Source organism: Zootoca vivipara, chromosome 17 (genome assembly GCF_963506605.1).
Source record: "Zootoca vivipara chromosome 17, rZooViv1.1, whole genome shotgun sequence".
Taxonomy (NCBI): domain Eukaryota; kingdom Metazoa; phylum Chordata; class Lepidosauria; order Squamata; family Lacertidae; genus Zootoca; species Zootoca vivipara.
The window spans coordinates 24,292,648-24,308,944 of record NC_083292.1 but is presented as its reverse complement, the minus strand read 5'-3'; the positions used below and the strand labels follow the sequence as shown (position 1 = coordinate 24,308,944).

Sequence of the window (16,297 nt, the reverse complement as noted above, 5' to 3'; positions counted from 1 at the left end):
ATGACGTGTGACGATCATCTTTCTTGCACAGCGGCGCATAGACGTGCATTTTTTTCATCCTTCCTCCTCATCTCACCCTCATGCTGGACACTTAGAGCACTTGGATTGCATAAAATGTAGTAATTTCTACTATGGCTATTGTGGTAAAGTGATTTTTTTGGGACGACGACACCAATATAGTTCCTTGTCAAAGGTGCAAGGACCTTAGGTAGGCCTCTGGCTCTGAGACTAATTCAGGCATCCCAGGCATTCAATTGGTAGTGAGTCTCTTAAGTGACTGGTTCATGGAGAGAAATACGTGTATCATTCTTGAACAAATCCACACACACACCCCAAATAAAATAGTTTCCATGCACCAGTTCACAGCAGACTAGCCAACAACGGTATGTTAGGAACCAAAGCAACCCTGAATAGGTACTACTGGCCTTGGCCATAGCTTTGGCTACAATGGAGACTGATGCCTTTCCCAATTTTTTGAGCCGTCAGAGGGAAGTTTATCCCCTGTGTGGCAACTGATGCTTCTGAAGGTCATGAAATGTTCAACTGATCTGTTGTGTAGCACATAACACAATATGACAGTCAGCTGGTCTTCATGTGACATATCTGGCACTGATTTAACAGACACTGAAAAAGACCTCTCAGCCTTTACTCTTATTAACAATGGCTATTAGATTCTTCTTTGCTGGCAGTGCGATTAATTCCTTTGGAATGGTATCTGACAGGCTGTTCCACAGTTGGCTTGCTCCCTGATGTGAAGCATAGGGACACAGGAAGCTAACTGCCTTATACTGAGTGCCAGCAGCTTGCCAGGGTTTAAGGGAAGGGCCTCTCCTAACCTTACCTGAAGACGCTCTGAGTTTTTGTATGTGACCCCCCCCAAAAAAAAGTCACAGCATGGAATGTTACGGAACTCCAATGGGGTGCTTTGTAAGTAAATAAATGAACACAAAAACAAAGTAAGTCAAATCATTGGAAGGCGACCAAAAACCATTTTTAACACTTAAAAAAAAATCACTTGGCAACTACTAACGATAATCAATGAAATTGTTCTTGTGAAAATTACTTCAGAGTATAGTAGTCTGCAAGAAAATAGGACAACATAAAATTACAGCATTTCTTCTAAAAAAAACTTCAAATTTGGTTTTTTTGCAGAAGGTAAATATTTTATTGGCAGTGTTGTATAAGAGGCAACCAGCTTTCCCATGATTTGCTTCTATAATCACTCGGGATTCTTGCTCTGAGATAAGATGTTATTTTTCTCATTATGGTCAAATCCCAAACGTTATTACAAGTCAGGAGAGGGCCTTCTCTGTGGGAGCCCCTAATCGTGGAGCTTCCCACAGAGAAGTGTGTGGCACCTTCATTATAAAGCTTCCAGCAAATGCTGAAGACTTACCTCTTTACCCTGGTTTTTGACACTTGAGAGAGGTCTGAAGGATAACTACATTCCAATTCACATATATTAATCTGAGAGGTACAAATTAGATTACTTCGCTTTAAAACGTGAACCGCATGCAATCCCCATCTGCAGAAGGTCCCTGGGTCAGACCCCAATGGCATCTCTAGGTAGGCCTGGGAGAGTTCATATCTTCCAACATTCCTCAGATGAAAATAGGAACATTTCTTTCTCTTCCCCTCCTATATTTCCTATCAGAAGAAGGATGAGTGCCACCCTTACTACACCAACGGGACATACATAGCACACCCACCACAGTCTTGAACCCCTTAATCCCGATTTTATTTTATTATTTGATGGATTTGCAAAAAGAAGAACACACACCAATAAATGAATTTTAGAAAGGGGGAGGATTAGACACAGACACACGAAGAAGAAGAAGAAGAAGAAGAAGAAGAAGAAGAAGAAGAAGAAGAAGAAGAAGAAGAAGAAGAAGAAGAAGAAGAAGAAGAAGAAGCATGATTTGTTATATCAACATGCTCATGTGTAACAGAGATGCATAAAAAGGGATCCAGGAATGGAAAGGTGTGGCAACCTGGTCATGCAAAAAAAGTTCCGTACGAAATTTGAAAACAGAAAATGGAACGACGATGCGCTCCTAATGCATCACTGTCACGTTTTGGAACTAGACTTGGGTAATTCTGGAGCTCCAAAATATGCATGGAAATGCAAATGAGGGGTGTGTCGGAAGCAGCCCCAGCCGGCTGCTTCTGTTCACTCGGTAGCAGGGCTTCCGTAGCTCTTCCTTGCACAACTGCTGGCTTCCCCACCACCTGCTTTCAAGTCATATGAAGGCTGCCGAGGCTCAGCAAAGAAGAAGAAGCTGGGCCTTGCAGGCGGGCTCTGGTGATGCCAGGAAATGAGGGTGACTCGGCTCTGGCTGGACCTTATCACCAGCCTGTCCTGCCTCTGTCAGCCACTTGTCACCTGGCGGCTTCTGAGGTTGATCTCTGTAACACCCAGAGGAGCAGCAGCAGCAGCAGGAGGAGGGACAGGCAGCTGACTCAGCACTTGAAGGGCCAGGCCTGAAAGGTATTATGGGATGGGAGAAAGATGCTAATTTGGACATGTCTTGCAACATCGGTACTACGACTACTAATATCATTTGCATCTCTCTTTGTGTGTTTACCTCTTTCTTATATAATTATAAAAGCACATAAGCAATATTCCAGGAACCATTGCCCTAATATTTTGCTTAGGTTCTAGAGTTCTTAGCAGGTGCACTCCCCCATTCAGCTTGGAATCCTGGCCCCACTGCTAGGGGACCTTTTCTCCTGTGGTCCCAATCCAGGCCAGGGCCCCTGCACCCGTGGTTTACTCTAGAACCCATTCACGCAGTTACTCAATGCAGGAAAGGTGTCTTGTCAAGAGCTTGGCCCTTACTGTGTTTGCAACTTGAGCTGTTGTAGGCTAAATTCCAGATTGTGCATTTGATTATGGTCTAGCCAGCGGCACGCGACGTGTGGGGTAGAGGCTAGCGTGTTGGGAATAGGACTGGAGGGGGGCAAAGGCTCAGCTTGGCGTCATCTCCAAGGGAAAAGCCCCAAGCAGTTGAAGACAAGGTTGGACTTAAGGCAGGGGCATGTGGCTGCTAGTAGGCACAGTGGCCAAATATAATGGGCTGCAGGGCCATTGCTCATCTGCATAAAATTACTTGTCTGTAATTAAGGTAATTTGAGGACATGTTTGATAAACGTGGCAGGTGCCAATGCCAGAGTTGCCAGACAGGTTGCTCTCATGCTACAGTATTGTTTTCATTATCCAACAGGGCGTTGTAAGCTTGCAACGCAAGGTGAATTCCTTGGGATGCTTTGGGATTACTTCTGGGCCTTCCAGGGGCAATTTAATTGGCTAAGCATCTGTGTCAAGCTTTGGTCACCTGAAGGCATAAGTTTCAGCGGATGGACAAAAAGCTCCAAGGAGAATTGGGGGACCAGCTTAGACAAAGGCATGGGTGTATGAGCCGGACTGCATAATGCTCAAGCAATCTCCTAGCATATGCCAATAATTTTGGAGAAGTTGCCAGTTTGAACAGAGAAACCAATAGGGGAAAGGCTGCCTGAGAGCCAGTGTCGTATAGTGGTTAAGACTTGTAATCTGGGGAACCGGGTTCGCGTCTCCTCTCCTCCACATGCAGCTGCTGGGTGACCTTGGGCTAGTCACACTTCTCTGAAGTCTCTCAGCCCCACCCACCTCACAGGGTGTCTGTTGTGGGAGAGGAAGGGAAAGGAGAATGTTAGCCGCTTTGAGACTCCTTCGGGTAGTGATAAAGCGGGATATCAAATCCAAACTCCTCTTCTCTTCTTCTAACCTCTCTTCCCGTTTGCTGTAAGTAAACTGGCTGGAGCAGGTAAAATGCAGAAGACTTTCTCCAGCACCTGGTACCCCTCCATTGTTTACAGAAGCACAGAATTGTAGAGTTGGAAGGGACCACGAGGATCAGCTAGTCCAACCCCCTGCAGTGCAGGAATCTTTAAGAAACAAGAAGGCAAATTACTCCCTCTGATTTCGCAAATACCCTGGTGGTCCGATGCAATTCCTGAGCATTTCTGGTCGCTGGTTCGCCAACAATGAAAAGAGTTTACAACATTGAATTTCCAGTCCGTCTGTGCCAAATATTGAAAAAATAATAAAGGATTGAAAAAGTGAAAGAAATAAAAGAAACAAAAATTTCTTTACAGTTCATAGCTTACGGTGGATATGCTTTAAACCAGCCTTCTTGTACCATGATGGGAGCTGTAGCCCAAAACAGCTGAACACCAGGTGGCAAAGACTGCTCTGAATTTTGTGCCAGTACTGAACCACATGGGAAGCTTATGATCCCCCTCCTTGGCTTCAGAATCCCCTCTTAGCTTTTTGCTACCACTTGTTTTCGGTGGATCTTTCCCACAGTCCCAGGATTAGTGGCACCTCTTTGTTTGGTACCTTGCAGAACTCCCCACTCGCTGCCATCTTCACGTAGGGCATGATAAACTTGTCCCTTAAGTCTTCCTCTTTTCTGCATATTTTTATTGCGAAAGTTTTTACCCTATAGAAGAATGAGAGATTCCAAACATGAAAGCGTGAAACATTAATATGGCAAACATTAATATGGCAAATAAGATGCACGACTAATGCTCAAATTAAAGTAAATCAGATGCAAGCAACATCCCTTCTCTCCCCCCCCCAAAAAAAGATTGGTGCCTGCAGTTACAACATTTGTGTTTCATCTGCCCAAGTACTATGAAAGCATTGAGATCCTTTTGTCCGCTGTTCTAGGAGAGCATCAGGGTTCATCCCATAATCTAAGAAATGCCTGAGACAGATTTGGTTTCTGTCCATGTGTTCTAACGTACTCCGTGGAATGGTGCCAGACCACAAAGAAATTCATCAGTTTAGCTTTTCCTTCTGCCAGTTTTAATGCAAGTGTCAATTTCCCCACAGTTCCAATACTCCACAGTGTGTTTAGCCAATTTATTTATTATTTATTTATCATTGATTACATCTGTATCCCACCTCTCCTCCAAGGAGCTCAAGGTGGTATGCATACTTCTCCTTCCCATTTTATCCTCACAACAAACCTGCAAGGTAGGTTAGGCTGGGAGGCAGTCACTAGCCCAAGATCACCACCCAGTGAGCTTTATGGCTGAGTTGGGATTTGAACCCTGGTCTGACCAAAAGAAAGTTATCAAAGGTCTGTACACAAAGTCCCCATTTTCTCCATCCCATATACTGAGAAGAGCCAACTGCAGAGTGAAAGTCACATAATGGTTTGCATTTACAGCAAATAAATGCTTTGTAGCATTTATTCAAGCAAATATCACATTCCAATACGAAACAATGTGGGGGCAATCCCAGCACATACCGGTATGTAAGAAAAGCCTAACTTCACAGCCTCTCTAGCAGTTATAGCCCTAAGAGCCGGAAATGTGTGCCCGGCGCAGACCAGGTAAGATCCCATTGACGGATCCAATTTAAATGGCATTCTCTGGCCATTGCAGGAATTGATTTAACTAGTTGCTTATCCCATATATCAGCGCAGCGCTCATGTGTGATAGACTGCTCAATATCACATTCCCAAAGCACTTTCAGAGAAAATGAAAAGAGCTGGTTGTTTCGTCATTTAATAGAGAATATATTTTTGGGACCAGACCCTTAGTACTGTGTTCATATTCTACCATCAAGAGCTCTAAGCTGCTGAGCTCTCTCAGTGCTATATCTTTGCTTGATTTATTGCTGATAAATGACTGTCTAGAATGTGAAGTTAATTGACATGCATGCCTTGAGGTTTTGTGGGAAGTCCTTCTATGGATAAAGGCTGTTTGTATTTATAAAGATCTCTTACTTGGTGCAAGCTTCTATCATACCAGTCCCTAAGCTGGGCAAATTTATATGGGTAGTAGAAAGACTGCCACAGGACCAAAGGAAGACACAGAAAGAACACAGTCTCCCTCAGAAGGTTGTGGACTCTCCTTCCTTGGAGGTTTTTAAGCAGAATTGGGATGCTTTGGCTAAGATTCCTGCATTGCAGGGGGTTGGACTAGATGACCCTTGGGGGTCTCTTCCGACTCTCCGATTCTATGACCCAGGGCTGGATTAAGACCTTTAGAAGTCCTAACCAATGAAAAGATTATTTTAACCCCTGCCCCCCAGGCCTGTGTAATTCAAAATGAAAACAACACTAAACCATGAAATATAATTTTATTTTTCGAAATGACACAAAACTGATATGTATGCTGAAATGGGCATGCATAGATGCCATGTGTAACACAGGAAAGGATCTGGCTTCCTTCCTCTGGTTTGATGTACTGTACATTAGTGGGGCGCCCCCTGGTTTATTTCAGGATGAGTAATAAAAGAGAACAGAAAAATGGGTGTGAGATTTCTTTTAAAATTCTGGTTTTTCCCATGATGCCTACTTTAGTGTTTCCCTTTTTGAAATATCAAATGTCAAGCTTTTTGCAAAGTTTCTCATTTTGGGGAGGGGGGTTGCCCTAAGCACGTGCTTAGTCTGCCTGTTGGGTATTCCAGCTCTGGAGAGACCCCCTTCCATGGAACTGTCTCTCCACTCCTTCCAAACCAGGACAGTGGTTTTGGTAAACTGATTTCAGATCCAGTCTAAACTGCAGAGTTAATTCAGAATTAAGATTCTGCTTTCTTCTTTGGTTAATTCAATTCCCAGCCGTGGTCTCTCTGCGTTGCATTGTGTAGAAAGGCCTCCTCTTTTCCTTCCTGCTTCACTGGAACAACCACAAGCAGAAACACTCTGAGGCTGCCATCATGGCAGCAAAATACCGCATACAGTGTTTCGAAATCTACCTTCTGATCAGCCAACCCAGTTCCGCTCCAGACAAGCAGTTGGCCAAATACGTTCTCTTTCTATTGGTTGACTTCCTCTTTTCTCCTCTTCTCCTTTAACAGCTACCAAGCTAGCTGCCCCTCTGCCATTCTCAACCAACCCAGCTACTGCCGTCTGCTAATAACCAGCCATGAACTCCGGACAGTCTTCCCACCTCTTGGGCTGCCTCTTGATGTTTGCGGCTGCTCTGGCCACAGATCAGATGCCAAGGATAACCTTCCGGAAAGGTGAGTAACTCGAAGGACAGGGATAGCAGCAGCACCCAGGGGGGGATACTGAAAGGGGGCTTCGAAAGAGAACGAGGGAGATTTGGAAGAGGGAAGGCAACGTGAGTTGTGATGAGTGTTTTCGATGATTGCACTGCTTATGAATGCAAGCTTGGAAATGAGTGCTGAATTTCCACACAGGATTTAAGTAGGGTTCTTTGAAAAAAAACAAAAACACCAAACCAAGCACAAGTAGGTTTCTAGTCCTCATGGTGGCAAAGATAGGCTGTGAAGTTGTTGGTCCTCTGGGGCATTTCATGGCTCTTTCTCCTCTAGCTGTTTGCATCAGCACGTTCACATCATTAGCATCAGATTCGTGTTTGTTTGTTTACATACCACAGGGGCATTGACGGCAGAGATGTCTTTTCTAGTTCCCATAGTTCCCTGTGAAGAGGGACCGATCATTAACTGCTCTTGAGAACTGTAGTTCTGTGAGGGGAATAAGGGCCTCCTAACAACTCTCAGCACCCTGTACAAACTACGGCTCCCATAATTCTTTTGGGGAAGCCTTGACTGTTTAAGGTGTGTCACAGTGCTTTAAATGTATGGTATGAATGTAGCCTGACATTATCCTTGAAGGCCAAGCCTCTCTCACACTGGGAGGACAGAGATTTGGCTCTCCAGAAGGGGGGCAAACAGGCCAAGCTAAACTGCCACAGGCTCCCCTTCTTCGCTTGGGCCTTGCAGCTCACGCCTGACTCATATGTCAGAAGAGCAGCGTTCAGACACTTATTTCTAAAAACCATATTAGGGCAATGTCTTTATTAGCCCAACCGAAGTGTCCTCACAAAACATTCTGGGGCAGAATGTATGTGCTCTTCCAGTGAGCAATCAGTTGAAGGGCACATTTTAAAAATGAAGGAACATGCTTAAAATGGCCTCCCCTTCTAACACAATTAGGTAGCATAGACCCCACTGATACCATACATTTAAATTATCATTTATTATTTATTTATTTATTTATTTATTTATTTTTATTTATTGGATTCATATGCCTCCCTATACCCCGCAGGGCAGTTCACAGAATAAAAGCGTAACATAAAATGACAAAATACATAATCAAAATAAAAACAACAACAACCCAATAACCCCCCCCCAAAAAAACACATTTTAAAAGGGCATAGGATGTCAAGGGGCAGAGGATGTTAAATCGCTGATAGCAGCGGTTAAGAGGCCCTTATTGCCCACAATTGTCGCAGCTCCCTGTGATGAGGAATGGATTGTTAAACCACTCTGGGAACTGTAGTTCTGTGAGGGGAATAGGGGCCTCCTAACAACTCTCAGCACCCTTAACAAACTATGCCTCCCAGGATTATTTAGGGGAAGCCATGACTGTTTTAAATGTATGGTGTGGCTGTGGCCAAAAAGACAGTGCCAGCTGGCAAGTTTATGGTGTCAGAGGTCAGATTCAAACAAGGCCTGCCTTGATATTTCCACCGCTACAGCCACAGCACCGTCCATGTGCACCAGCTCATATGTGTCCGTGTCCATGCACATTCGTTGTGCACCAGTGTGGCATAGTGGTGACAGTGGTGAACCTGGAACTGAGAGGACCCCAGGTTCGAATCCGTGAAGCTCAGTGAGGTGACCTTGGAGCAGTTCCCCATCTCTCAGCCGCACAGGATCCGTTGGGAAGACCAAACTGAGGAATTTACTGCTGCCGGATGCAGTGGTCTCCCTTCAGCTTTAGAAGGAGGCTGGGAAAATCAACGGAGGCATAGGAGTCTGCTCCTGGGAGCTGAGGTTCCTTTGGCCCCTCCAATAAAATATCTGAGGTGGTCAGCCCTCCCCTCCCGAAGTTGATATGTGTGCGCCATGTTTTGTGATTGATTATGCAGGGCAGGGCTTACCTGGGCTCCCCCAATATTTCATTCAAGTTGGCACCCCTGTGTAGAGGATAAGGTTATTGAAGGGTCCAGTCCCGATGGCTTTGTGTTGGAGGTGGTGTGCCTTTGGTTCCCAGTTACTGGGGAACATGAGTGGGAAGAATTGCTGCTGCTGCACTCGGATCTTGCTTTCAAGCTCCCCAGAAGAGGCATCTGGTTGAGAGAGAGATAAGCCTGCATACTGCCTTGAACTCATCAATGGCCGAGGAACAGTAATTTTTATCCCAGTTGACATCTGCATTGGATTTTAAATTGTTTTTAGATATGTCTTTATTGTTAAATCGCTTTGGGAAGTTTCAGGGGAAAGGGTTTCCTAAATGAAATGAAATGTCCTAAATGAATAGATGGTGCTACTGTGCACTGCCCCAATCTCCGAGCGGTGAGAGACTCCAGGCACTTACCCAGAGTTTGATTTCTTTAGGAATGAAGGATAGCAGAGACTGGGGTGTCCTTAGGTTATATAGTCTTATTCACACATATATACAAACTGAGCATGGGGTGGAGTCAGGGGGGGGGGCTCAAAGCGTTAACATCCCAACAGATCTTGCCTCCTCAGCCAAAACTCCCACATACAAATTCATGGAGGATAAGGATCCACAATACCTCTGCTCTGCCTCCATGGTCGGAGGCAACAATGGTCCTGAATCCCACAGGAGGGGAGAGGGATCTTGGGAGAAGGTCCTGCTAGCAGATTTCCCAAAGGCATCTGAGTGGCCACCAGGTGAACAGGACAGTGGACTAGATGGGCCACTGGCCTTTTTCCAGCAGACTCTGCTTATGTTCATATGTTCTTACACAAAGCCCTTCCATTGGCTTGCTGTTCCTTTTCCTAGGATGATGGTGGCATCCAGCAGGGTGAGGGGTGGTGGGAAATGCCCAGGTTCGCCTGGCGCCTTCATTATATATTTTAGGTGCCAGGCATAAATGTTCCTCTTCAACCAGGCCTTTGGCTCGTTGACATCCTATAGCCGTTTAAATATATCTGTGGGAAGATGGGGGCTGTTTGTTTTGGTTTAATTATTTACTGTGTTTTATCTTGTATTTTATTATGTGAACTACCCTGAGATCTTTTGATGAAGGGCAGTATATAAATAAAATAATAAATACAATACCTGGAGAGCATCATCATCAGGTGGCTGGTGAGAATGCTTTACCGGCCATCTGAAGTCATGACCGGTTCAGCTCACCTTGGGTTGCTCAGAGCAGACTCCATTGAGATGAATGGACATGACCAACTTTGCTCCATGAATTTCAAGCAGATCTGCTCTGAGTAGTGCTAGCAGTGGCCCCAATCCTCTGCCTATACCAGGCATCCCCAGACTTCGGCCCTCCAGATGTTTTGGACTACAATTCCCATCATCCCTGACCACTGGTCCTCTTAGCTAGGGATCATGGGAGTTGTAGGCCAAAACACCTGGAGGGCCGCAGTTTGGGGATGCCTGGCCTATACGCTCATTGCTCACACAAATGCAAGTGAGCGGAGGGGCTTCCTTCCTCCACACTGGCTTAATTTAGCAGCCCACAGCTCTGGCCACTGAACAGCTCTGTGCAAAGGAAACTTATCAAGCGGCCGGAGGGTGGGAGGAAGACGGAGTGGTGGCAGCGGTTCCTTTGTCAACCCAAAATAGAGCCGGTGTGGTAAAAGCAGCATCTTCCGGCAGTAATTACTCGGACATCTGTGCTGCCGACGTGTAGGAAACAAACAGCAGCTGCTGCCTCTCCAGCCCATTGATTCCTTCTCTCCGATCGTTTTTTGCTGAGAGATGGAGACTGGAGTGGGTCAGAAAGAGAAAAGTGGGCAGGGGCTGGCTGGGGACTAGAGATGAAGCTGCTGCAGACTAAGACCAGCCCTGAATCATGAAGCTATGGCTCTTCCCCTCCGAATAAAGCAAGGTTCTAGACCACATGTTTCTGAATAAAGGGCTGCTTTGAATAAGAAGCTGCCTTGCACAAAATCAGACCATTGCTCCGTCTCGCTGTCAGGGCTGTCAAGACAGACGGGTAGTGGCTCTCCATGGTTTCAGGCAAGTGGTCTTTTCTGACCCTACCTGGAGATGCCAGAGATTGAAGCTGGGACTTTGTGCATACAAAGCAGATGTTCTGTCATCACACTATGACGCCCCCCCGCCCCGCCCAACCTGGACCTAAGGGAAACTGTATGGATGCTGTCCAATGCAAACTAAGTGCACTTAAACCTCTTGAAGCCAATGTACACAAGAGCCAGAATTCCTGTGAGTTTTTTGGGAGGAGGGAGGGAGGAGAGGACCCTAAAAATACACTTGTGCATGGGTGGGTGTCGGGAAGAGGGTATTTTTTAAATTTTAATTTAAATGTGGGTTACATAATCTGAATTTCCAACTCAAACTAATTTAAATCCTCAAAGTGGAGATTAATATACTGTATTTATCATTGTGCACACACCTCCAGAGCATGAGAAAGTTTGGGAAGGACCTTGGCTCGGTGGGAGAGCGTATGTGTTTAGCCAACTGAAGGTCCCAGGTTTTAAAACCCTGATATCTCCAAGTAGTGCTATGAGAGATCCCATCTGAAACCCTGGATTGCTGCTGCCAGTCAAGTAAATAGGATGAATGACCAGTCCAGATGGATGAATGGGCAGTTCCAGTATAAGGAATCTTCCTATTTACAGTAAATCAGCCTTTTTGTTCAAAAACATGTGGACTAGAAACATACTTTATTTCGATGTGATGGACCCCATAGTTCTGGGGCTGAGCATCTAATACCTGCACTGCTTGCAGAAGCTCCTAGTTTTAATCCCTGGCATTTACTGGCACAGCTAGGAACGTCACTTGTCTGAAACTCTGGAGAGATAATAATAATAATAATAATAATAATAATAATAATAATAATAATAATAATACTGCAGCTTGGATAGTCCTGAGATAGATGGAACCTGGAACAATGGTCTTCCTAAGTTGCTACCGAATGCCTTTGGGAAGGGCCACAGCTCAGGAGTAGAGCATCTGCTCTGCATTCAGAAAGTCTCATCTTCAATGCCCAGCATCTCCAAGTATTGCTAGGGAAAAAAATGCTGCCTGAAACCCCAGAGAGCCACTGCCAGTCATTGTAGGCCATGCTGAGCTAGATGGACTAATGGTCAGACAGACTCAGTGTAAGACAGCTTCTCATTTTCCTAAATTCCAGTGGTGCTGCACTGACTCAGGCTTGGTGCCCTTTGGAATGAGACAGCTAGGGGCTCACTGCCAGTTTATAACTCTGAGAGCCATTTACAGATATACCAGTTGTGTGTAGGGGATGGAGGCACCCAGCCAATGTCTGCTGCTCCCATATCAGACTTTAGGGTGACCGCCAGCACCCTAAGAAACCCAAACTCTGCTCTCTGTGTCTGTTCTCAGTCTGGACCGTCTTCCCTTTGCACAGACCCCTGGATGACATCCTTTGCTTTTCAGATGGTAGGAGAAGAACTGCTTCAGAACATTAAAAATAGGAATGGTCCTGTATCCAGAAACAATTGGCTAGCAATTTAGTTCCCATGGCAACATATTGCCAGGCTATTGACACTCTGTCAAATCCAGGTGTTGCCTCAGGATACTGATAGCCCTGCTCACATAACAACATGCGTGTGCTTGTATGCATATTTTAAGAGTGCTCCCAAAAATCTCACTTGATTTTCTTGCTAGATTTCTTATTTCTGAAGTGGTACCAGTGCATTAGGAATTACCCCTTGTTCTTTTAATTTAAAAAAACCTGAAGCTTGTAATGTGCCTGTGCAGAAGCTGTCTCATACCATTGTTCCATCTAGCTCAGTATCACTACACTGACTAGCAGCAACATTCCCAGGATTTCTGGCAAGGGTGTTGTTTTTCAGCCCTACCTGGAGGTGCCATCGGAGATTGAACCTGGGACCTTCTGCATGCAAGGCAGATGATCTACCACTGAGCTACGTCCCTCCATTTGTGCTTCCCCTCACTGCCTTGCCATGCTACTGATGTGCATGTAGGCTTTAAGAAAATATTGCAAGGTTGCAGTCTCAATGAGATTGTGTGCACAAGTGCTTAAAATTCCATTTTGTGTGGAGTTTATGCAAGTCCACAGGAGTGTATGTGCACACATCAGTAAAACACATGGAAGAAATGCACAGTCACATCAGGTTTGCTTCTTCGCAGTGGCTCAGTGCATACTTGTGTGATGTTACTATAGCATAGCGCAATGAGAAATGCAAATTGGACTGTTTTTCTCCAATTGCGGGATTAATTTTAGGACATCTCCAACTTAAATCAGAATCCAGGTGGACTGGAAGGCTGAGCAGAGTCATCTCACTGGCTCTGCTCAGAAAGGAGAGGAAGGAATCTGTCTGCTCCATTGCTAGAAAAGTCAAGGAATGGAACTAAAAGCTAAATCAAAGAGGGAGCTCTTAGTCTCTGTTTCTATATGTTGGGAGAGGGTGCATGCTCCTAGGTGTGCTTGGTCCCCAAACCGACCACTGCCTACCCTTGCTCTTGCAGGCCAGCTCACTGTTTTAATTCTAATCTGAACTGCATCTCACCACTTCCTCCCTCTAAGGTTGTGGTGAGTTTTCATTCAGAGAAGTACTGACAGTGTCAGCGCAGAGTGAATATTGCTGCAGATGTTGGGAAGTATTGTTGGTGTGTTCATTGGTTGAAGGGCACGAAAGGACAAATGGGCAACTAGAGACCCCAGGGCCCCAATGTAGCCCCAATGGCTTCCACAGGAACCTAGGAACTTACCTCCTATAAATTCATCTGGTTCTGCCTTAACTGCCAGCAGCTCCCCAGGGTTGCACATCATGCCTGGAAATGCCATGGGACGAACTTGGGACCTTCTGCACATAGAAAAGATGCTATACCACTGAGTTATAGTCCTTTTCATTTGGATCTTGACATAACCTGTGGGGAAGGACCATAGCTCATTGGGAGAGCCCTTGCAAGCAGAAGATCCCAGGTTCAGTGTTTTTTTTTCTAAAAAAAATGTTTAGGGGTACTCTCATTTTCCTACTCATATTGAAATACTGTCCCTTGATGTGGCCAAACTTAGATTCACAAAATGTTTAGGGGTATGCGTACCCCCAGAAAAAAGCACTGCCCAGGTTCAATCCCCAACATCATCTGGGTAGGACTAGGAGAGCCCCTGCCTGAAACTCTGTAGAGTCATTGCCATCCACAGTAGACAATGCTGAGATAAATGGGCCATCTCTGTCTAAGGAGGCTTCCTATGTCTCTGTGTCCTTCTGCACAGTCCCGATCCCAAGCAAATGTAACTCTAGCACCAGTGTTCAGGAAGCCATAGAAAGCTTGCAGCGATATGTTACTGTTTGGGGTGGGGGCTGCCTCACTGGGGAGGGGGCAGTCACATAGATTCTGTGAACAACATTCTCTCTCTATATCCCCATCCTGCCGCAAAGTACAAGTGTTCTAACTTTGCATTTCCTAATCCCTACCCTTGATAAATCACTCTCTCCATTTATTTATTTATTTATTTATTTGTTTGCTTGCTTGCTTGCTTGCTTGCTTGCTTGCTTGCTTGCTAGATTCTAGGTTGGAAACTTCCAACCAAATTTCCTGGGCAGCTATTTTGCCCATCTTTGCCTTTGGGGGGGAAGTTAGCATATAAGTTATCATCCTATATAATAATATGCAAGTGTCTCTGCGTCCAGTCCCTGTGTCCCTGTGTCCGCGCTACTGCACATGTGCCCCACGGACACAGGGATTGGACGCAGAGACAATATCTCGGTTGCACGCCCAGGACACTCTCATGCGGCGCCGGAGGCTGTGCTAGCAGGCCGCTCCCAGCGCCGGCCTCCATGGGCGCCTAGAGGATCCCCGCCCCCTCCCACCGCCACCGCCCCGACTTTGGCCCCACGACAGCCATGGGCGCCCCCGGAGCCACCTTCGTCACCAGCCTCCGTTGTTCTGGCGAAGGAAGGAGGCGGAGGCGGCGACGGTAACAGCAGCAGCGGGAGCAGCCCGGCCCGAGTGTGCCTCACCTTCCCTGGCCTCTGCCCGTCCTGAGCTCCTCGCCCTCAAGGGGCCAGCCTCCATGGGTGCGGGGCACAACAGGAGAGCAAGTTTGTTTACTTGCATTCCCGGCGCACCCCGCGACCGAGCGCAGAGAGAGAGGGAAGGCCGCGGCCCCGCTGCTCCTCTCACATATCTTCTAGTGCCCGTTTTCTAAACGGGCTGAATGACACTAGTAGAATCATAAAGTCGGAAGGCACCATGAGGATCATTTAGTCCAACCGCCTGCAATGCAGGAATTTGCACCTGTCCCATACAGGGATTGAACCTGGAACCGTGGCTTTATCAGCACCATGCTGTAACCAGCTGAGCTGGCATTGTGGCATCAATGCATCTTTCCCCTTACTTCTGGCACATGGAAATGCTTGGGCAGTGAAGTGGGATGCTGACCCTGCCCTCACTTCTTCACCAGGTCACCATGGCTTTGCAAAGTTAAACAGGTAATTCCCAACCTGTCTGTGGGCCCAAAGCCCACCCCCCGCACCCAAAAGAGGAGGAACCTCTTCCCAGACTCTGCCTTTCCGCCTCCAGCCCATCAACCACCATTGGGGCATGTGGTTAATCCTGTCCTGTGTGTGCACTGAGTGCAGCCAAATTCCGTTGCAGCATTTCCTGTGCTCAGAGGAGGAGGCCCACAGTGACAGTGGTAGAGATGGATGCAAAATTCAATTCAGTTCACATTTAAAGGCCAGCTGACCTAATCTGAACTTTCTGAATCGAGATGTGAACTGAAAGGCAGCCATCCTTTGAAATGCGCACTTTGCCGAATTTTGCTATTTATTTTCTGTTTACATTTATATCCCACCTTGCTCCAAGGAGCCCAAGGTGTGACATACATAGTTCTCTTCCTCCCCATGTTATCTTCACAAGAGCCCTGTGAGGTAGGTTAGACTAAGAGTGAGTGACTAGCCCAGGTTCACCCAGCAAGCTTCATGGCTGAGTGGGGATTTGAACCCTAGTTCCTTAGTCCAACACACTAACCACTTTGCCACACTGGCTCCGGGGAATATAGTTCTCCAGCCAAGTAACATGTACAGAAAGGCACACACTAGTGTATAATGTCCACATAAATGCCTATACAAGTGAAAATAACAAACAAAATGCATTGTATGAGGGAGGTTTGCTTGCAATGGTGTGTACATTAGACCAGACTGCAAAAATGTATTTATTAGGAGATATGCACACTAAAATGCTGATTAACGTCTGTGAATATTTTTTAAAAAAATCTGCAAATTGCTGTGGAAATGTGGAAAAGTAAACAGGGGCGTGCATCATGTTTTGCCGCCTGAGGTGAAACAGGAAGGTGCTGCTACCTGAGTCACATGGCAGTGCCTGTG

The 16,297-nt window shown here is 46.1% G+C and overlaps 1 protein-coding gene across 7 annotated transcripts in view; it reads left to right on the top strand.

The window, feature by feature from the left end:
- Positions 1 to 16,297, top strand: part of LOC118075825 (semaphorin-4A) — a 75,494-nt gene that overhangs the window by 34,637 nt on the left and 24,560 nt on the right. For 6 of the 7 annotated variants that reach the window (XM_035098148.2, XM_060269981.1, XM_035098144.2 and 3 more), the window contains one exon: positions 6,857 to 7,021. In XM_035098148.2, the coding sequence (XP_034954039.2) occupies positions 6,925 to 7,021 (97 nt within the window). In that variant the 5' untranslated portion in view covers positions 6,857 to 6,924. Of the gene's footprint in view, positions 1 to 2,013; positions 2,489 to 6,856; positions 7,022 to 16,297 lie in introns of those variants that run through there. The other variant, XM_035098151.2, reaches the window with a different exon arrangement.